Here is a 22,605-nt window from a genome sequence, read left to right as displayed (position 1 = left end):
AAATGTGCATATACATTGACTCTGCAATTCCATATGCAGAAATTGGTTGCAAAGAATAATAGGATAAAATGTTGTGGCTGGGCACAGTGGCTCATGCCTATAATCCCAGCACTTTGGGAGGCCGAGGTGGGTGGGTCACTTTAGGTCAGGAGTTCGAGATCAGCCTGGCCAACATGATGAAACCTCATCTCTACTAAATATATAAAAATTAGCTGGGTGTGGTGGCAGGCACCTGTAATCTCAACTACTCAGGAGGCTGAGGCAGGAGAATCACTTGAACCTAGGAGGCGGAGGTTGCAGTGAGCCAAGATTATGCCACTGTACTCCAGCCTACATGACTCCATTTCAAAAAAAATAAAGTCCTGTCCATATAAGAACACTTATGTTAGAGTTATAGAAAAACAAAAACATGAATAATATTCTACCCTCCCGGGCAAAATCCAGATAGGGGACTGAAACCACACCAATTATTCTGACACAGAAAATTTAATATAAAAAACTGTTACCTAGGTATTTGAAAACAAATGAGGTTAAAAAAAAGAATACTAAGGTATCAAAACAAGTTGCAAGAAGCAAATACTAGAAAACCACACTATTCATACTATAAGCACAGTATCAGGGAAATATAAAAAAGGAGACTTAATTTAAAAAAAAAAAAGAATTTTAGAACTATAAGAATAATTGAATATCACCTTTTCTTATGTTCCTACAGGGTGTTTATTTGGTTGGCTGGAAGTCAAGTTGTTTTGTTTCATTGATGGGAAAACTAAATATATTCTGGGTATACAAAACTATACCAAGAACAAGAAGAGACAATTTCCAGTGCTGACTGAACAATATGAATTATCTCGATAAGAGGCTTCTGACTTCATAATGTTGTTATGTTAAAGTTCAGTATATACACAAAATTAATTATCACTTTTTAAAATTATAATTTCAAAAGAATCACTCACCAAACACTATTCCTTTAGCAAATGGAGGAAACAATTCTGAATGTCGGAATAAGTTTTTGTGAATTTGCCATAGTTCTTTGTGTAGTTTCTTAAAATCACTGTATCTCTTCCACACAATTATCTAAAAAGAGAATAAAATTAGACATGTATCTCATAAACCATTTAGGTTCAGATATCTGAACAATGAATAATATTTTCATTAAAGTGTTCAAAACTGTCATGCAAAGGCAAATGCATGTCCTAACCAATATGATTAACTGACTGAAATTAATAATATTTACTTTAAAAATATAAAGCAGATTCCTGCTGACCAGGAGCATAGAAAAAAAATAAAGTAAAAACATATTACATATAAAGCAATAATCCTTCAAACTATTCTGTTTTGGTTTCAAATTTTCATTTTAAACAAGTATGGTTTTATTCATAATGGAAAAATATTCAATCCAGAAGATTTACACTACATAAAATGTCACTTCACCTCTTAGAAAACCAATTACAATTGGCCTGCAAATGAGTTAGATATCAAAACATATATTCTTTCTCAAAATAATACATTTATAAAGACAAATTAATTAATTTAGGCAATTTTTAAACAAAAGTACATTCTCAGTCTTTGCCTAAAAGGACAAAGACTGAAGAAAAAGTAGCTGTGCAGCAAGCAATTAACATGGACTTTCACGTCATAAATCTTTTTTCATAAACCATAATTTATACTAGTAATAAGATTTCTGTAGGCAAGCTGAATCCCGACCAGAACATCATTAAAATTAGTATAATTTTAAAAAACAAAATAACAACCACCTAGATGAGACAACACGCAAAAGTGTGTTTTCTTTCATTAGTCTGAATTATTGTTTAACATTACTGAGATTAAATCTAAAAAAATAAATAAATAAACACTTTGTAAAGATTGTAAAGAAAAAGGATTTGAAGCATGGCCTTGATATCAGATTCAGCCCCTCAATCTCCACAAAGCAGGGAAAAGCTGAGTTTTAAATCCCATTACTTCAGATACTGGGGTCTCGACTTCGGAAAAGCTTAATCATCTCAGTTCTAACAAACTTTTCCAAAAGGTTTTCATAAACAACAGGGTGTAATGCTAATGAGCAAATACCAGGTCAAGCAGTTAACCAGGTGTGATTTAAGAGACTCTTGCCAAAAAACCTACTCTCTGCATGTATAAAATTCTTCAGAAAACTTTTTCATACTGCCCAAAATTCTACCTTAATTAATAAATTTATTGTTAACAGTTACAATCTTAGGAGGCAAGATAGACTATAACATGAATTAATTTTTAAAAATGTGCTTCCTCGTGACGCTTCCCTTGTATTTATTGACTCAACAACAAAAAGAGTCACCGAAACAAATATTTTTATGGCCCTACTTTGCACTAACCATCACACTGTCACAAAGTATGAAGAGAAGGGAAAAACAGGCCCTGCCTTCAAAGAATTCACATTCTAATTAGGAAGAATAAGCCAACACATTATAAGACAACAACATCATAAGATAGCTTGAAAAATGTTCAAAGGGGCAGCCCAAGGGTGCTATAGAAGTAGTACCTAAATCAGCCTTGTATATCTGAGAAGCCTTCACAAAAAGTACTACCTTAGAGAATCCTGAAGGGAAGTGGTCAGTAGACCCCCAAAAATAAAATAAAAGGGGAGGGAATTGAGGATGACATGTTTAAAAGGAGAGTCAATTGCCAAGTATATATTACTAAATGAAGACAAAATAATTAATTTAGGCAATTTTTAAACAAAAGTACATGCTCCGTATTTGCCTAAAATGATAAATAAACTGAGTAACACTGAAGAAGAAATAGCTGTGTAGCAAGTTTTGCTACGGATTTTTGGTTTTCAACACATTTATTTAGGAGCTCACGAGGGAGCTGCTTAGAGCTGTTTAATGAGATAGACAGCTTTAAGAGCAAGAACTAAGCAGGATCTATTAACCTGTAGATTAAAAGATCAGTAGCAGATAGGCGGTAATCACTCAGGAAAGGTTTCTCAGCATGTGTAACGAGATGTGAGGATTCTAACAACGGAATGATGTGAACAAAAAATTGTTATTTTTATATTTTAAAAATACATCAAATTACAATCATACTACATTGCCAAGGAATTAAGGGAAAAATGGGTGATAGGCTTATGAAAGCACTACTTTATATAAGGTAAATGTCATTATAAACTGAACCTTACATAAGGTTAAGGCCATTATGACCTGGATGTGAAAGTTATTCAAAAGACTGTAGTTCATGGAAATACTTAGATTTGCAAATAAAGTTTTTACTCTAGTTAAGGTCATTTTTAAATAATGTAAGAGAAAAGGAGCAAAGTTTAACAATTTAATTATAATAATTATTAAAATACCACGGTATATAAACCAGCAGACAGTCTGTCAGAGCAAAAATTAGAACCCTCAAGGTGAGAATCTGTGTTTCTTCACCATGCCCTAATTTAGTCATTCTCATATTCCTTCTTCTCAACCCTAGGGCTGTAGAACCAAAATACCTAACAGCCATTGCAAAATGTCACATCCACTGCCTTCTTTTCTTCTTACTCCTTCCAAGTTTTGAGGTTTCCAGAAATCTTCAAAATACAAAAGTGAACAAAGGTATACTTCCACTACAACAATAAGCACTGATGTTCATATCTGGACTACACAGTCCTCAAAGACACATACAGAAATTATTTCCTCTAATTAATGTTAGATACTTTCCCATTGGAAAAAAATAGGTCTAAAATACCTACTTCTTTATTGAACCAAATTTGCATACATTTCCTATTTATTTAAGTCACTCTGAAGAAAATGTATCAAGGAAATATAATTCAGTGACAACCATATAAAAAATACAAATTCAATAAAAGTTTTATTTTCATTAAAAACATTCCCTTAAATATTTTTTACATAAATGTTTCCTTTTAGATAATTACACTTAATAACACCGAAAACTTTTTAGATTCCTGTATTTTACAGAATCACCAATTGAATTAACTTTGTCTTTTCACTCTCATATAGCATTAATATTTACAATTTGCTGGGTTATCTCTTCTTACAACCATCATCACTACCATACTATTTGCTTACGGATTTTCTTTTCCCTCTTTTCAAGAGCTTTTCCTTTCCCTTGATATATTTCTGAGTATGTACCCATTTTCTAAAACTATTTTTTCCATGATTGTAATCACAGCACTTTGGGAGGCCAAGCTGGGCCGATCACCTGAGGTCGGGAGTTCAATACCACCCTGGCCAACATGGTGAAACCCTGTCTCTATTAAAAATACAAAAATTAGCCAGGCATGGTGGTATAAGCGTATAATCCCAGCTACTCAGGAGGCTGAGGCAAGAGAATTGCTTGAGCCCAGGAGGCAGAGGTTGCAGTGAGCCGAGAGAGCGCCATGGCAATCCAGCCTGGGTGATAGAGCGAGACTCTATCTCGAAAAATAAATAAAAATAATAGTAATAATAAATAAAATTATTTTTAAAGAAAGGATTTAACAGAGATTTCTGATATAATACATAGAAAGTCCTATTTCAGTCCTTTTCCCTTCCCAAATTTCACCAGTGAAATATCCTACCTGTAGAAACAGGTATAGGTTAATTTGTTTAAAAAAGGGTAAGGGAAAGCAAAACCATCTCTTTCTTCACTTTTCTGCAGTCTACTCATGTTCTACATGATCTACTGAATAAGGGGCCACAGATTTTTTTTTCACATTCTTAGGAAGAAAACACTGATATCTGGTGGCATGTGCTAAAGTATACATAAAAGAAAAACAACAAAATTTCTCCCATTGTATAAGGCTAGCATATTACTAGCCCTACACTTGGTTGAACTATCAGTATATCTAGTTTTAAAGAGCCCTTGTGAAGCCTTACTATAGTCTAAAGCAGTAACAAATGAATAAATTAATGGAGAAGGAAAGTGAAAGGAAGTGAAAAACTCTAAGTGGTAAATTCCTCTCCCAAATGAGAATTCCAATGTTTAAATAAACTAAATGGGAAACTTAAAAAAGTACTGTTATAATTTCAAGGTTATTCTATATTTTAAGAAGCCAACTAAATAGAAGACTTTTTTAAAATTTATACCACTTCTAACAAAGGACCATGCAATTGTCTAACTAAAAGACACTTACAAGAGTTTTCTGATGAATGGTTCACCAACAGTTGTTATTATAAAAGAGTTTTCCCGAAAAAAGGATTAAGAAAATGGCAGAGAGTATGTTCATGGATAGGTTGGTTCAGGATTCTTCCTGGAAAATGGGAACATCAGGCTACAAACTACAGCACAGCAATCAGACAATGCATTCAAAGGAAATACACCCATTTCAATTTTAAGAGTTGTAAACTAGAAATCTAAAGAATAGTTCATACTCATCAACTGACACAAGTAAAGATAGAAAAGTACTTCAATCACGGTGCAAATTACTTTCACTAAGGTATATATAAATTTATGGTACATATATATATATATACACACACACACATACACACAACATACCAGTGAAAGTAATATATATATATGTTATATCTTTCAAAATAACAATATTTATATACCTTTGAAAAGACTATATATATATATATATATATATATATATTCTTTCAAAATAACAATATTATATATTCGTCCTGACTACTGGTAGGGGGAGGGATTGCCTTAAAACCCATCAGGAAAATAGTATTAAATCTTTTTAAAATGTATCTGTTTTTGTTTTTGTTTTTTTTGAGACAGAGACTCACTCTGTCTCCCAGGCTAGACTGCCGTGGTGCAATCTAGGCTCACTGCAACCTCCGCCTCCCAGGTTCAAGCAATTCTCCTGCCTTAGCCTCCTAAGTAGCTGGGATTACAGGTGCCTGCCACCATGCCTGGCTAATTTTTGTATAAAATGTATCTTTTTAAATCATAGGACAAAAACAACTATAAGATCAGACATAGCCAGAAATGATAATGTATAAAATTTAAATACTATCTAAACCTGGGGCGATACACTCAAACCAACCAGTACCAGTCAGCCAGCTTAAATGTATGAATCAAGCCAGGTATGTTCTGTAGAGTGGTGGGGCCTGTGGCTAAATAGAAGAACCTACCACCCAAAGACATTCATATTTAATTGTGGGGGGAAAAAAAACAAACACTGTTGCAGCAGAATCAGAACTGTAAACTTAAAGTATCTGTTTTAAACACACATTAGTAAGGGAGAAAAAGACAATCCCAATATATGTCTTTCTAGTCTTAGTGAAAATGAGCAGGGACTAAAATGAAAGTAAATCAAGAAACATTAAAAGCAGCAAGCTCCTCAGTAAGGATTCCTAAAGATATACAATAAGCACAAAGCACATACAAACAGACAATTTTGCAATTTTAAGCAAAACAAAACAGGCTGGTATCATTTTAGAAAGAAGGAAAAAATGCACAGAAGAATCTGCAAAAGAGCCTACTAACTTAAAAAGTTAAAAAAGAAACATCTGTATCTAAAACAGTTTTCCAAGATGTCAACATGTCAATTCGATATAAAAGTGAAAGTAGGTGGAGACCCATTATATATTGTTAGAATCTTTAAAATAAATACTAGTTACCAAATACTTTTTATTACACAGGCATTGTGATCTTGAAATGGGTAAACAGGGGGCCCTTAACTGATAGTGAAATCTTGTAAACACTGGTTACCAGACCAGTTATCATTTAGTAAACCACACTATAATTCATTAAATTCTTATTTCTATAACTTAACACCTACTAAAACTTAACACTTACATAGCAGGTCTCGAATAGGACACTTCAGCTACTGTTTTGTGAACTGAAGACAATCTTCACACAAACAGATAAAGACTTGCACAGTGGCTCACACCTATAATACCAGCACTTTGGGAGTCTGAGGCAGGTGGATCACCTGAGGTCAGGAGTTCGAAACCAGCCTAGCCAACGTGGTGAAACCCCGTGTCTACTAAAAATACAAAAATTAGCTGGGTGTGGTGGCGGATGCCTGTAATCCCTGCTACTCGGGAGGCTGACCAGGAGAATCACTTGAACCCAGGAGGCAGAGGTTGAAGTAAGCTGAGATCAAGTCATTGTATTCCAACCTGAGCTACAAGAGTGAAACTCCGTCCCCAAAAAAAAAAAAATTGATGTACAAATGATTCAGGCAATTTCCTCAAAAAAGCATTTAATTAAATTTTTATCAAATACATAAAATAAAGTGTTCATATGGATGTTACCTCCTGGACATCCTCTGGATTTCTTCGTGAAACAACCTAAAACAAAACATACATAGAAATCTCTAATCATTATCAAATTTAAGATTTCATATTTGTATAATTCACTTTCAATAGTATTTGTATGAAAAATTCAATTTGCTTAAAAGAAAATAAACACTATATCATTTATCCAAAACTCAGTTATATAATAACTTCACTACCTGAAATTCATACTGTTACATCAAGTTTAACCTAAAGTTACCTCCTTTAGGCTACATATTTTAAGTTTGGCCTAAAAGTTTCTCTGTACATAATAGACAGAGAAATAGATGTATAAATAGATGTATAAACAGACTGTAACCTACTCTGGTGCCAGTCGCCAAGTTTTGACCAAAAGGGGCCAACTGTTCAAATGATGTTCAACTAAGGCAAATGCTCAGCTGGAACTAATACAGCTGTTTGAACAGTTCCTTTTCTGTATATCACTTTCCTTTTTCTGTCCATAAATCTTCCACCACATGCCTGTGCTGAAGTCTCTCTGGACCTACACTGGCTGAAGAGGCTGACCAATTCGTGAATCATTCTTTGCTCAATTAAACTCTGTTAAATTTAATTTGGCTAAAAATTTTCATTTAACGATACTAAAAATTAAGCAAAAAAGCAGCTAAAAGTCCACCTGCTAATGTTCATATATTCATTACATTCATAAGAAAAAGCTTCCAGCCTTTACTCTTAACATAATTCTAACAAGCTTGTCTACATCTCCCCTTCCCAGCAAGCCTACCTATAAATTAGAAGCATAAAAAGCAGCTGTGCTTGGGCAACGTGTACAAGGGACCCCTCTACATTACTTCTTACAACTATATATGAATCTACAATTAGTCCAATAAAAATTTCAATTAAAAAAGCAGCCACAATGCCCAGACACACCATGTGAGAAGTATGAGAAGTAATCACTGGCTGCACAATGATGAAGAAAACAAAAGTAATATAAATTATATACAAACATTCAGGGACAAATAATCCTTCCAGCAATACTCGCTAAGGAAAGAGGAAAATCGAGATTCTTTCAGGCTTCTCTGATTACAAAGGCCAAAAAGTCTAACACCAGGTGAAAATATTTTTTTCACAAAACTTTTGAAAAGGCTAGGTGCTTAAATCATCAAACACATCATAAACTAGCAAAGTCTCACATTAGATTATATAATACAGTACCATCCATGTAAATGTCAAATTAACAGATTTGAAGCTACAATGCTGTATTTTGCAAAAACAAACAAAAAGATAAATCAGGCTGTTCTGTCTACGGAATAGTCATTCTTTATTCCTTTACTTTCTTAATAAACTTGCTTTCACTTTAAAAAAAAAAAAAAAGATAAAAAGATAAACATACATTAAAATAGTTGCCTATGAGTGTGAGGAAGAAAAAGGTCTTTGATAGCCAATGATTATACACTACGAACTAGGGATTATAATCCATTCAGCACCACTCCTAAAGTCTGAAAACAGAACAAAAAATAGAGGATTTTAAAGTCTGACAAACTTTGGTTCAAACTACAGTTCAATTTACAGGTTTGATCTCATCTATAAAATGGAGATAATACTAACTGCCTTGCCTGGCTGTTGTGAACAACAAACAACATAGCAAGAACACAATAATTTAAAAGCTTCTTCTTCCCCTACCAGACAGGTTAACCATTGTAAAAGCTTCCACCTAAGAATTCCAGAGAACAAATATCTTGCACTCTATTCTCCAACTTTCACAATACATAAACTTGGTGAAATCCTGTAGTAATTTTCATTAATTTATACAACACTGCTACGCAATAGAACTTTCTGTGATGACGGAAAAAATGCTCTCCATGTGCAGCGTTCAACACAGTCACCACTAGCCACATGTGTGTGGCTATTAAGCCACTGAAATATGGCTACTTTGGGAAACTACATTAATTTCATTTCATTCAAATTAATTCAAAAAAAATTTCTTTTCAAGACAGGGTCTTACTGTGTTACCCCAGGCTGGAGTGCCATGGCGTGGACCACAGCTCACTGCAGCCTCAAACTCCTGGGCTCAACTGATCCTCCCACCTCAGCCTCTTGTATAGCTGGGACTAAAGGCACACAATACCACAGTCAGCATATATATAGTTTTATATATATATATATTTTTTTTTTTTATATATACATATATTTATATATATATTTGTGGTAGAGATAGGGTCTCTACAACAGGCACACACCACCACAGTCAGCATATATATAGTTATATACATATATAAATATTTATATGTTTATATATATACATATACATATACACATATACATATATGTGTGTGTGTGTGTGTGTGTGTGTGTGTGTGTGTGTGTGTATCTTTTTTTTTTGGTAGAGATGGGGTCTCCCTATGTTGCTCAGGCTGGTCTCAAACTCCCGGGCTGAAGGAATCCTCCTGCCTCAGCCTCCCACAGTGCTAGGATTATAAGTGTGGGCCACTGCAGGCCTTAATTTAAATTTAAATCAAAATAGCTACAGTGGTTAATGACTACCAAATTAGACAACACAGATTTAGTATCAAAGAGGCTGTAACAGGTAACTAACAGCCATACATTATTCAAATATTTGATTTTAGCTATTACTTTCAAGTATCTGCCTGTCCCCTCACACACACCTTTCCAAAAATATAATATTTCACATAGTTTAAAGACTGGTTTTGTTTCTTACATTTTTATGAAATATATTGAGAAGAAAAGTAATAGATAACCAATCCACTAATAATCCACCCACCAAAAATAACACATGATCACTCACAACAAGGTCTATTCAATTGTAACTTAAATTTTACAATGTATATTTTTCTCAATGTAATAGATTTCCTGAATTTAAATTTTACAATGTATATTTTTCTCAATGTAATAGATTTCCTGAATTTATAAATATATGAAGGTGTCTTAACTACTTTAAATAATCTTCTTTAAAACATGCAAATGATCTTTTTGAGAAAGAAGAACTTATTTCTTTTTTCTATCACCCAGGCTGGAATGCAGTGGCATGATCTCGGCTCACTGCCACCCCCACCTCCTCGGCTCAAGTGATTCTCCTGCCTCAGTCTCCTGCGTAGCTAGGATTATAAGCATGCGCCACCACGCCCAGCTAATTTTTGTATTTTTAGTAGAGACAGGGCTTTACCATGTTGGTCAGGTTGGTCTTGAACTCCTGATCTCATGATCTGCCTGCCTCAGGCTCCCAAAGTGCTGGGATTACAGGCAAGAGCCACTGCGCCCAGCCTAGAAGAATTTATTTCTTAGTGTACATATTAGAAGTATCACATGTACTCGTGGAAATCAAATACATGTGTACTACATAAACAAAAACATATTAGCCATCCCCTAACAACAGCCACAATAGTAAAACCATGTTATCAGAAATAACCAATTTGATTACTATTTATCAGCCATCCTCTTAGTGGTCTACATACTTCTATGTGCTGGATTACAACAGTGAGCAAAACAAAGTCCCTTTCTTCCTGGAGCTCACAGTCCAGCGGTGCACAATGGTGGGGTGGGAGGGGAGTGCAGAGTTGAGGAGGGTGTATTTCTCTAACATATTTCGATAACTCAGATAACACTAGTGTGCTAAGCAACAGACTGGTAAACATTTCATCCTAGATCCTTCCCATGATACTGAATCCTCACTCTTCAGAGCAAAGTGACATTCCAAAGCAGTCAACCAGTCATGGTTTAATGATGTAAGACTTTTAGTGTTTTCATAATAAATTCACTGAATTTTTTGGCATATTGGTTTTCTACTAAACGATATTACAAGTCAAAAACAAAGGAACAGTAGAATAAACTAGTCTAGAAAACACAGGACACCTTGAGAGCCATTTTTCAAAAATTTTAAGCATAAGTATATTTTATAACAAACGAATTGCCCTCCCTATCTCTATGATTATTTTGTTTGTTGAAAATATCTCCAGATTAAGCTAACACTAAGTATTTATTCAAGAAATCTTTAAGGAGCTACTGATTTAACAACTGAAATCTAACAACTCCCACTGCTTTAATACCAGACATTTGTAAAAATCTAACAGGTTAAGTATTTAAAATTTAGTAGGTTCTCTTTTTTCCTTTAAATTGACTTAAATGATTGTTTGAAATGTGTGTGACTATACATTACTTTCAAATAAAAAAGCTAACAAAACTAAAAATTAAAACATGCAGGCCAGGTGCAGTGGCTCACACCTGTAATCCCACCACTTTGGAAGGCTGAGGAGGACAGATCACTGAGTCCAGGAGTTCAAGACCAGCCTGGCCAACATGGCAAAACCCCATCTCTACTAAAAATACAAAAAAATTAGCTGGGCGTAGTGGCATGCACCTGTGGTCCCAGCTACTCAGGAAGCTGAGATGGGAGAATCGCTTGAACCTGGGAGGCAGAGGTTGCAGCGAGCTGAGATTGCGCCACTGCACTCCAGCCTGGGTGACAGAGCGAGACTCTGTCTCAAGAAAATAAATAAAAATAAATAAAACATGCAGCCTCTTATATACAAAAACTCTACATGAAAATTATACTAGAGGATAAAAGACTGAACGCTTTCCTCCTAATATCAGGAACAAGTCAAGGAAGCCTACTCTCAACACTCCTAATCAAGACTGTAGACTACAAGTCCTAGCCAAGCAATAAAGCAAGAAAAAGAAATAAAAATCATACAGATTGAAAAGAATAAATAAAATTATGCCTTTTGGCAGACAACATGGATTGTCTATGCAAGAAAAAAAAACAAGTATTCTTCCAAAAAGTCTTAGACTAGTCAGTTTGAAAGGTGACAAGTAATAAGGGCAACACAAAAATGAATCTAATTTCTACATACCAGCAAAGAAAAGCTGAAAACCAAAATTTTTTAAAACACTATTGACAATAGCTATGAAAATATATGAAACAGTGAGAAATAAATCTAACAAAACATATGAACAATCTATTTGCTCAAAACTACAAAATGCTGATGGAAGATATCAAAGAACATAAATAAATGGCAAGACATATTGTGTTCATAGATTTAAAGATTCAACATACTAAAGATGTCCATTTTTCCCCAAAATGATCTACAGATTTAATGCACTCCTAATCAAAATCCCAACAGGCTTTTTGTAGCTATAGATAAACTTATTATAAAATATATATGAAAAAGCAAAGGAACTAGAGTAGTCAAATATTTTTGAAAAAGAATAAAATTGGAGGAATAATATTGCCTAACTCTAAGATTTAGTATAATGCCACAATAATCAAGATAATATGGTAAGGAACAAAATAAGAGAATCCAGAAACAGATCCACACATATGGTCAATAAATTTTTGGCAAAGGAGTAAAAGCCATTCAATGAAGAAAGGTTAGTCTCTTGAACAAATGGTGTTTTGTTGCAATTGGACATCCAAAGGCAAAAACAGAACGTTCACTCAAACCTTACATCTTACACACTCAAAAAAACCCTCAAAATGGATCATAGAGCAAAATATAAAATGCAAAACAATAAGATATCTAGAGGAAAACATCAGGAAAAGCATTTGCAACCTGAGGTTGGGCAGAGTTTTTAGGTATAACATTAAAAGTACGGTTTATAAAAGAAAGAAATAATAAACTGGACTTCACCAAAATTACAAATTTTGCTTTGCAAAAGACACTGTCTGGGTGCAGTGCCATACCTGTAGTCCCAGCTACTTGGAAGGCTGAGGTGGGTATCGCCTGTGCATAGGAGATCAAAGCTGTAGCACACTATGATCACACCTCTGAATAACCACTGCATTCCAGCCTTGGCAACATAGCAAGACCCCATCTCTTAAAAAAAAAAAAAAAAAAAAAAAAGACCAGGTGCAATATCTGTAATCCAGCACTTTGGAAGGCCAAATCAGGCAGATTGCTTGACACCAGGACTTTGAGGCCAGCCTGGGCAACATGGGGAAACTGGGTCTCTATTTAAAAAATACAAAAATTAGCCAGGCATGGTGGCACACGCATGCAGCCCCAGCCTCTCAGGAGACTGAGAGGTGGGAGGATTGCTTGAGCTCAAGAGGTTAAGGCTACAGTGAGCTACGATGGTGCCACTGCATTCTAGCCTGGACAACAGAGGGAGACCCTGTCTCAAGGCAAAAAAAAAAGACACTTAACAGAATGAAAAGATATGCTCTAGATCAGAGAAAATATTTGGAAATGTCATATCTGACCCCCCCCCAAAAAAAATGATACCCAGAACATAAAGAACTTTCAAAACTCAAGAACAAGAAAACAACCCAAAGAAAAAAATTAAGCAAACATCAGTCTCAAAAGGCTAAATACTATATGATTCTATCTATATGACACTCTCAAAAAGACAACAGCATAACAGTGGAGATAGATCACTGCTTGCCAGGGTATAAGGGGTGGGAGGAAGGGTGTGAAAAAGAGATAGCATGAAGGAGTTTTTGGGATGATGAAACTTGTTTCTTGATTATGGTGGTAGATAAATGTATTTATACTCATGCTACGATTCGAAGAATTATACAACAGAATAAGTCAATTTCATTGTGTGTTAAATTTAAAAATCAACACTTGAAAAGCAAAGTGCTGCCTCCTTCTAGCCTACCCTCAAATCCCTACTATTGTCCAGGTTCTGTGCTAGGCACCAAGAATACAGTTAAAGACGGTCTGGCCAGGTACAGTGGCTCACGCCTATAATCCCTACACTTTGGGAAGCCAAGGCCAGTGGATCGCTTGAGCTCAGGAGTTCAAGATCAGCCTGGGCAACATAATGAAACCCTATCTCTTAAAAAAACACAAAAATTAGGCAGGCAGGGTGGCATGTGTAGTTCCAGCTACTAGGAGGCTGAGGTGGGAGGATTGCTTGAGCCTGCAAAGTGAAGGCTGCAGTGATCCATGATCATGCCACAACACTCCATCCTGGGCAACAGAATGAGATTCTCTCTCAAAAAAGAATACAGTCTGCCATCAGAAGAAGAGTCAAACAAGTACATTATGATAAAGGCTTTAATGGAGGAGATATAAGACACATAGAGAGCAATGTCTTAAAAAAAAAAAAAAGCTTCCTGGAGAACACAGGGCATAGCTGACACTTGAGATGAACAGGGATTGCCAAGACAAAAAAGAGTATTCTAGACAGACGAAATAGCAACTAAATGAGAGATATGAAAGAATGTAATGTTCTAGCCTAATTTGGAAACTACAAATAATTCCTTTCCTAGGCACAAGCAGGCTAATCAAGAATATGGTCAGGAATTGAGGACAGGTTCCCTCCAAGCAATATAAACAGTGTTTCAATTTGAAGCTTTGGAAATGGTAATTTTCAGACTTAAGTCAAGCTCAGTACTTCCCATTAATTCCCTTACTCACCTTTGTTCACATTATCACAGTCACTTATTATTCATGTATCCATCACTTTTGCCAAAATACAGTAATGCCCTTATGAGGACACGTCGGTGTCCCCATATGTACACTCACAGCACCTAACAAAAAGTGTTTTATAATACAGGTATCCAGCAGCACAGGACTGGGATTAAAAGCACTGTGATTGTGACCAGTCTATCTGGGTTCAAATGTAGACTCACTGGCTATATGACCCTGGACAAGTTACTAAACGTGTCTGTGCCTCAATTTCCTCATGGAAAACGTGAAAATGATAATGGTACCTATTCACTGGGCTGCTGTGACAAACGTGTTTTTGTTTTTGTTTTGTTTTGTTTTGAGACAGAGTCTAGCTCTGTCGCCCAGGCTAGAGTACAGTGGCATGATCTCAGCTCACTGCAACCTCCACCTCCCGGGTTCAAGCGATTCTCCTGCCTCAGCATCCTGAGTAGCTGGAACTACAGGCACCTGCCACCATGCCCAGATAATTTTGGTATTTTTAGTAGAGATGGGGTTTCACCATATTGGCCAGGTTAGTCTCGAACTCCTGACTTTGTGATGCCCTGCCTCGGCCTCCCACACTGCTGGGATCACAGACATAAACCACTGTGCCCGGCCCAAATGTGCTAATTTAATATAAAGTTCTTGACTCATAGTAAGCACCATGTAAGTGTTAGCTGTTATTACTCAACAAACATTAGCTACGTATAAAAATGGGGATTTATACATTCTCATAGTTTGAAAATAAACCCAAACAACTTTAAATATGTGCAAAGTCAATGGGGTAGCTTGTGCCTATAATCCCAGCTATGCAAAAGGCTGAGGAGGGAGTAACACTTGAGACCAAGAATTCAACCTGCAGTAAGCTATGATTGTGCCACTGCACTCAAGCCTGGATGACACAATTAAACCCCCATCTCTAAAAAAGATCAATAAATAAAAATAAATATGTTCAAGACTATACTCTGAGAATTACAAAGCACTGCTCAAACTGAAGAGCTAAATAAATGGGGAGATATGTATGTTCATGGATCAGAAGACAATATTTTTAAGACATCAATTCTTCTGAAATTGATCTACATTCTCAATATAATCCCAATCTAAATCTGGGCAGGCATTTTTGTAGAAACCAGACAAGCTGATTCTAAATTTTATATGCAAATGCAAACAATCTAGAATAGCTAAAACAATTTTGAGAAAGAACATTAAAGCTACAGTAAACAAAGCAGTATGGTATCAAGAGAAATAAAACCATATGTCCATACAAAGATTTGTATGTGAGTGTTCATAATAGCTGTATTCATAATACCCAAAAACTGGAAACAACCCAAATATCCATCAACAGGTGAATAGATAAAATGTAGTATAACCATACAATGGAATATGAGTCAGCAATAAAAGGAAATGAAACACATGAAAACATGGATAAATCTCAAATAATCATACTTAATAGAAGAAGTCAGACCAAAAGAAAAGTGCATACTATATGATTCCTTGTATGCAAAATTCTACAAAATGCAATCCAATCTATAATGACACAAAGCAAAGCAGTGGTTGCCTAGGGATAGGGGTTGAGGAGGAGTGACTGACTGTAAAGGAGCATGAGGGAACTTGTGCAGGGATGAACATGGTATAGTTACACAACTGTATACATTTGTCAAAACTCATTAAATAAGACACTTAAAATGGGTGAATCTTACTGTATGTAAATTATGACTATATATAAACAAAATAAGTTATAAGGCAGCACTGTCTTTTGAAAATAAAAACATACTTTTTATACTGATGGAAAGAATACAGGCAAGAACTGCCATACACCTACTGTTTCTGCGAAATCTGTATTACAATATGAGAATTTTGTAAACTTAGCATGATGACATAACTGAAAATACTGCTGACAGTTCTTTTATACTTGTGTCTCCTTCAACTAAAGAATCAAAGAGAATGTATGAAAGAATTTTCCAATTCCGAATACAGGTACTTATTCTAGATAGAAATTAAGAAACAACACAGAGTTTAACTGTGGAATCTGTTAACATGCTTGTAACTGACCTCAAAATCATCTAAGCTTACCAGGTTTCAGAGAAATGCAAAAAAGCATAAAGGAGATTTAAGAAGATGAAAAAGTCCTTTTGCTATCCAAAAGTTAACACTGGTACATCCAATGATTAAAACTCTACTGCTACAGAAATAACCCTGCAAGGATCAAAAATATAGAAAATTGTTCCTTGAAGCTAGAAGTAAATCAGCAGCAGAAAACACACAGAAGACATTCCTAATTTTTATCTCCTGAAGTTCTCTCAGGAGAACACTATTTACCTGGTTAATTATCCTGAGAAAAGGTGCTTTTCTTCTTAACTTTCAAAAAATATTTTATAATACTAAACACCGTAATTTTAAAAGTATGCCTCCATGTTGATTCAGACCTTATATTTTAAAAACAAAATCTGTAACATGAGCAATAAATGAAGACAAACATTTACAGGGAGAAAAAAGGCAGTGTATGCAATTTTCAAGTTCAAATAGCCACAGCAATATGTAACATGCATATATGTAAATTTGGTTAGTTCTAAGGCAATGTGTTACTTTATCATCTAGTTTATACTGTTAATATTTAGTTCAGTAAAAAAGTCACAGCTTCAGATATTTAAGATATGAATTTAGCCAGGAGCGGTGGCTCACACCTGTAATCCCAGCACTTTGGGAGGCGAAGGCAGCTGGATCTCCTGAGGTCAGGAGCTTGAGACCAGACTGGCCAACATGGCAAAGCCTTCTCTCTACTAAAAACAGATAAATTATCGAGGTGTAGTGGCAGGCACCTGTAATCCCAGCTATTTGAGAGGGTGAGACAGGAGAATTGCTTGAACCTGGGAGGCGAGGTTGCAGTGAGCCAAGATCATACCACTGCAGTCTGGGCGACAGAGCGAGACTACATCTGGAGGAAGGTGGGAGATCTGGCTAGGCGCAGTGGCTCATGCCAGTAATCCCAACACTTCAGGAGGCCGAGGCGGGCAGATCACGAAGTCAACAGATTGAGACCATCCTGGCCAACCCCGTCTGTACCAAAAATACAAAAATTAGCTGGGCATGGTGGTACGCGCTCGTAGTCCCAGCTACTCAGGAGGCTGAGGCAGGAGAACCACTTGAACTTGGGAGGCAGAGGTTGCAGTGAGCTGAGATCATACCACTGCACTCCAGCCTGGCAACACAGCAAGACTCTGTCTCAAAAAAAAAAAAAAAAAAAAAAAAAAAAAAAAAAAAGACCTGAATCTGGTTAACTTTTCCTTTTGTAAAGTAACAATACAAATAATTATACTCAGTGCTTCCTATTCAAGTTCCACACACATTCATACCTCCAGGTCTTTAAGGACTCTTCTCCTTCAACTGTCTACCTTTTTATACCCTCTTCTTTTCTGGATTCTTCCATTTTCACCTATCTTGATTGGAACATATTCCCTGATTTCTTGGTCCAGAAGCAAACTGTCTTCCCACAGCTCTTTTCTGTAATATCTGGTGGAACTTGATGTGTTATATTACACTTGTTTAAGTATAGTAAACTCTCTTCTACTATGAGTATCCTTGAAAGGAAGATCCATGCTTTATTCAGGCATATGTCCCTCAGATTATTTAGTACCTGGATCTAAACATTTATTGGGTGTGCTGAGTACAATGAAGAGGAAAACATTCAACAATGGTTTTTAGGCACTGTGTGCCATGCACATGTATGTTCTTATCTATTAGTTAATATAAGCAGAAACAAATGCCAATGATAGAGAACTGCTCTGAATCCACTAAGGGACATAAACATCCAACTAGATTAATTCAATATAACTATCTTGTTAAATTAAGGGATAAGTAGGATGCTGTGAACAAAATATTATGTATGTTGAAAACTGTTCTGATTCCATACCCTACATGTTAGGAAACTAAGTCTAGATTTTTGAAGGGCCCCATGACTACAAAGGTTTCAAGAGTGGTATAATAAGGGCCCCTTAATCTCACAAAATTTCTTACACAACCTGAAATTAACACTCCACCCATATAACAACCTTACGTGCAAACAGGGAGCAACAAACTTCCCTCTATTCTCAGTACAGCAATCGCCAAGAGCAGGCCGGGTCTTCTCATTATCTTTCAACAGACATGTTCATCCATCCCTCCTCACATTTATCTGAATTGTGCACCACTTCCACACACCACGTGCCGCTCCCATGCCCCAACCTGATCTAAATCTACTTAACCTTTAAGATTCTTCTCAAAGCCTACTTGACACTATTACTACATTCTCCAAATGTATATTGGACTATTCTTTCTCAATCTGTACCTATCTTCTTTAAAAATTAATAATGATAAAGTTATATAACTTGGAGTTAGGCAAAACTGGTTTCAGATCCCAGACAGATCTGCTACTGCCTTGCAATGTAAAGTTGGGCAAGTTACTAAACTTCCTTTAATCTGTTTCCTCATCATTAAAATGAGAATTAAATCGGGTGATATGTGCAAAATGCCTACTATACACACATATTCATGCATACATACGTCACATACATACATACTTATGTAATTGAAGATGCAGACTCTCTAAAACTCAAGACAAAAGCAATGAAACATAAAGTGGTACCAAAAGTTGGACCAGTTAGTTGATGTAAAGGAGCCTCCCAACTTTAAAATATGCCCTCGTGGTAGCTCACACAAGCCACCCACAGCAGATTTTTCTCACGTCTCCTACTGAAAACCACGAAAAACTCAAGGGTTTGACAAAGCCCAGATCCCCAGCTCCTCGGTTGATGGCCTAACACTGACATCTTTCCCAAGAGTCTGTCCTTCTCAGAGCAAATCTGATACTAAATAAAGGTCAAGAGAAAAAATAACTTCTATTACATAAGCCAAACAATACATAAATTAACATTTTTTAAATGTGCATTATCCTCCTGGAGCGAGCAAAACCACTTCTGCAAATTGCCAACTCAGTAAAGTCCAAACGGGATGGGAACTGAGTCATCAATTTAAAACCATCAACCACTGACTGCCCCACCCCCAGAAAGGGGACTCTACCACGACCTACTACAGTGAAGCCCCGGACATACCACACTCAGCCACTAACCTAGAAATCCCTACCTCCGACACGCAAGTCCCGCCACTAGGCGCAGCACCCAGTCCTACCCTCAGCTCTGGGCCAATCAGGTACCCTCACACCAGGGTCCCCACCCCAAACCCTCAGGTCCCAATCCAAGCTCCTATCCCAGCCCGACACCGGCACTCACCCGGGCGGTGACCTTATATACTGTGTAGCCCCTCGGGTGTCGCTGGGGCTCAGTGACAGTGTAGAAACGAGCCAGGTCGCCACTCCGCTCCCTGTAAGAGGTCATCCTCCCGCCGCCTCTGCCGCCGCCGCCGCCGCCGCCCGCCCGGGATCATGAGGGCAACCCGGCGCCGCCGCGGTCCAGGTTTCCCAACGCAGCGGCAAAGCGGCGAGGGGGCGGTGGCTCTAGGGCGGCTCCGCGGCGGCGCCTCCGCTGCCCAGTTCTACTTCCGGGTTGGCAAAGAAACTTCCGGGTCAGGCCGCCTCCAGCTTCCAGCGGAAGGGGAGACTCCACCTTAGATTCAGCGCCTTTGGGCCACCTGAGACTGGCCTGTAGTTGAAAATTAAGGGGTCTCACTGCCACCCCCGTCACTGCGGAGACCTCAGGCCTCTCCACTAAAGACGACTCCTTGTAGGCTAGCTCCATCACCTTCTAGATTTTGTAAGAGCTGGTACAGCCACGCCACACCGGTGAGAGCTTGGTCCTCCCTGCCTCCGCCTCGCAGTCGTACAAACTTCCGTGGAGTGGAGAGATACCCTAGCCTAGCACCTTCTTTGCTTACCTATTCACGGGCTATCATTTTAAATACCCATAGCAACATCGCCCTCTCTGGGACATATCCCTTCTTTCTAAGATGAATTTCCTTTCATTGTGCGCCTTTCTGTAACACATCTGTACAGCAAGCCCCCAACCCAAAAAGCTCCCCAGCCAATATCAACCTTTTTTAAATCCCCTCAGATTCGAAAGTCTGGAGTCCGCCTCTGGCTGGAAGAAAGAAAAAAACTCGCTCGTCCACTCCAGGCCACTCACTACACTTTGCAATTTCAACCAGTTGTTAGCCACGCTTGGCAATTCCTTTATCTTTTTGTGATCAGGGTTCTTTCTCATTCCCCAAAATAATCATTCCAAGTCTTTGCCACTATCCTAAAGACTCTGTTCCTTTTCTTTTTTTCTCCCTACATTCTGCAACACCACCCTACTTTGCAGGGAAAAAAGAAGAGGAAGAAGCAGCTGCGGCCCTTAGTACCGATTCCTTCATCTTCTCACATTTCCATGCCAACCTGAGATGTACACATGTCACTTCTTTATTTTTACAACTGACTCCTCATGTAAGCTGAATCCCATCCTCTTTGGCAGACCTTAAGACACTGTTTCAATGACATTCCAAATCTCCTTTCTGTATGTTTAATCTCTTTCTCACCACTGGCCCCTTTTTTTCAACCTACTTATACCTAAGTCTGGCTATCTGTCATTCATTAAACTGAATTCACCACCTACTGTGTGTCAGACATGATGCTGATTTGGCATTGCAGTTACAAAGATAGTCTACAATTCAATTGTTTAGAAAAATATCACAAACTCAATTTTTTTGAAAATGAAAAAGAACTAATGTTCATTAACAACGAAATGCAGAAGGTAAATAAGCACACAGAAAGATATTATATATTCATCTTTAAGAAAATAACTACCAAGGTCAGGCGTCGTGGCTCATGCCTGTCATCCCAGCACTTTGGGAGGCCAAGGTGGGCGGATCAACTGAGGTCAAAAGTTCAAGACCAGCCTGGCCAACTTGGTGAAACCCCGTCTCTACCAAAAATACAAAAATTAGCAGGGTCTGGTGGCAGGCATCGGTAATCCCAGATACTCAAGAGGCTGAGGCAGGAGAATCACTTGAACCCCAGAGGAGGAGATTGCAGTGAGCTGAGAAACACCACTGCACAAAAAATAAAAATAATCTACTAAAACTACACAGGAAAATAGTGGAGTAAGAAACTCCAAAAGTTCACTGCTCCATATTGACTATGAAAAAAACTAACAAAAACTCTCAGTATTAGCTCTTTCAGAACTCTGGAAACTAACCAAAAGCTTACAGCAACCCAGGAACCCTTAAGAAAAATAGGCTGAATCTCTAAGAACAGCAAACAATCTGGCATTTTAACTTACCCTAGGCCCATCCCCTGCTCCTCAGCTCAGGGATATCCTTCGAAATAACAGCTAACATTCTTAGAACCAGTAGAAGAGACCTCATTTTTATAGAATAGTAATTATTACTATAAATAAAGAAATATTTGGTCGTATTTGTCTGATGGCTCCCAGAAGACCAACTCAAAAGGCTTGCCTTCACCTTGTCCCAATGCTAAAGCCATTAACCAGGGGACATATTTCCACAATATTTATAAGTAAATGTGTTTGCCATTGCTGCCTGAAGTAATGGATAACAGCTGAGCAAACAACAGACTGCCCAAGAAGCTTAAGAGAAAAGGCTGGAGAATGAGAAGCTTTGGAAGAATAAGGGCCTTGAAAAGTTCCAATATATTCCTGAGAATCTAGAAGACCATGCACATGACCAGAGCTATGCACATACTCAGGAAAGACTTGAGAAGGCTTTAAACTTTCCCATCTGGCCAACCTTGAAGCTTTGTACAAGCAAAATGAAAAGGCTAAGGCAGGGTTGTAAACTGCCTAGCTGAGTATTGAAGATGTACACCTGTATAAAAACAGGGCCTCTGCTGGGTGCAGTGGCTCACAGCTATAATCCCAGCACTTTGAGAAGCCAAGGCAGGTGGATCACTTGTGCCCAAGAGTTCAAGACCAGCCTGGGAAACATGGTGAAGCCCCATCTCTACAAAAAAATGCAAAAAAAAAATTTAGCAGGGCATAGTGGTGTACACCTGTAGTCCCAGCTACACAGGAGGCTGAAGCAGGAGAAATGCTGGAGACTGGGAGGCAGAGGTTGTGGTGAGTCAAGATCATGCCACTGCA

At 37.4% G+C, this 22,605-nt stretch overlaps 2 protein-coding genes across 15 annotated transcripts in view; both read right to left on the bottom strand.

The window, feature by feature from the left end:
• The window catches only part of RPS6KC1 (ribosomal protein S6 kinase C1), a 206,938-nt gene extending 186,857 nt beyond the window's left edge, over positions 1-20,081 (bottom strand). For 4 of the 14 annotated variants that reach the window (XM_032289202.1, XM_032289210.1, XM_032289205.1 and 1 more), the window contains exons 1-4: positions 19,804-20,081; positions 7,170-7,205; positions 5,090-5,206; positions 954-1,074 (exon numbers count right to left, since the gene is read on the bottom strand). Coding sequence is in view for 5 of the 14 variants with exons in the window: in XM_032289200.1 (XP_032145091.1) it covers positions 954-1,074; positions 7,170-7,205; positions 19,804-19,908 (262 nt within the window). In the remaining 9 variants the exon portion in view is untranslated. Of the gene's footprint in view, positions 1-953; positions 1,075-3,466; positions 3,545-5,089; positions 5,207-6,708; positions 6,794-7,169; positions 7,206-19,803 lie in introns of those variants that run through there. The other 10 variants (XM_032289209.1, XM_032289200.1, XM_032289201.1 and 7 more) reach the window with 6 other exon arrangements.
• Positions 19,821-20,892, bottom strand: LOC116558920. Its single transcript, XM_032289212.1, has one exon. The coding sequence runs from the start codon at positions 20,266-20,268 to the stop codon at positions 19,954-19,956; it is 315 nt and encodes a 104-aa protein (XP_032145103.1). The 5' UTR covers positions 20,269-20,892; the 3' UTR covers positions 19,821-19,953.
• Positions 20,893-22,605: the final 1,713 nt, after the last annotated feature.

This window comes from Sapajus apella, unplaced genomic scaffold, assembly GCF_009761245.1.
Source record: "Sapajus apella isolate SASKATOON/1434 unplaced genomic scaffold, GSC_monkey_1.0 scaffold22, whole genome shotgun sequence".
In the NCBI taxonomy this organism is placed as follows: Eukaryota; Metazoa; Chordata; class Mammalia; order Primates; family Cebidae; genus Sapajus; species Sapajus apella.
This window is presented reverse-complemented; position numbering and strand designations above follow the sequence as displayed.

Bases quoted from the DNA above. Each gene is read 5' to 3' on its own strand.
- LOC116558920 (XM_032289212.1), bottom strand. From the start codon at position 20,268: ATGGAGCTAGCCTACAAGGAGTCGTCTTTAGTGGAGAGGCCTGAGGTC.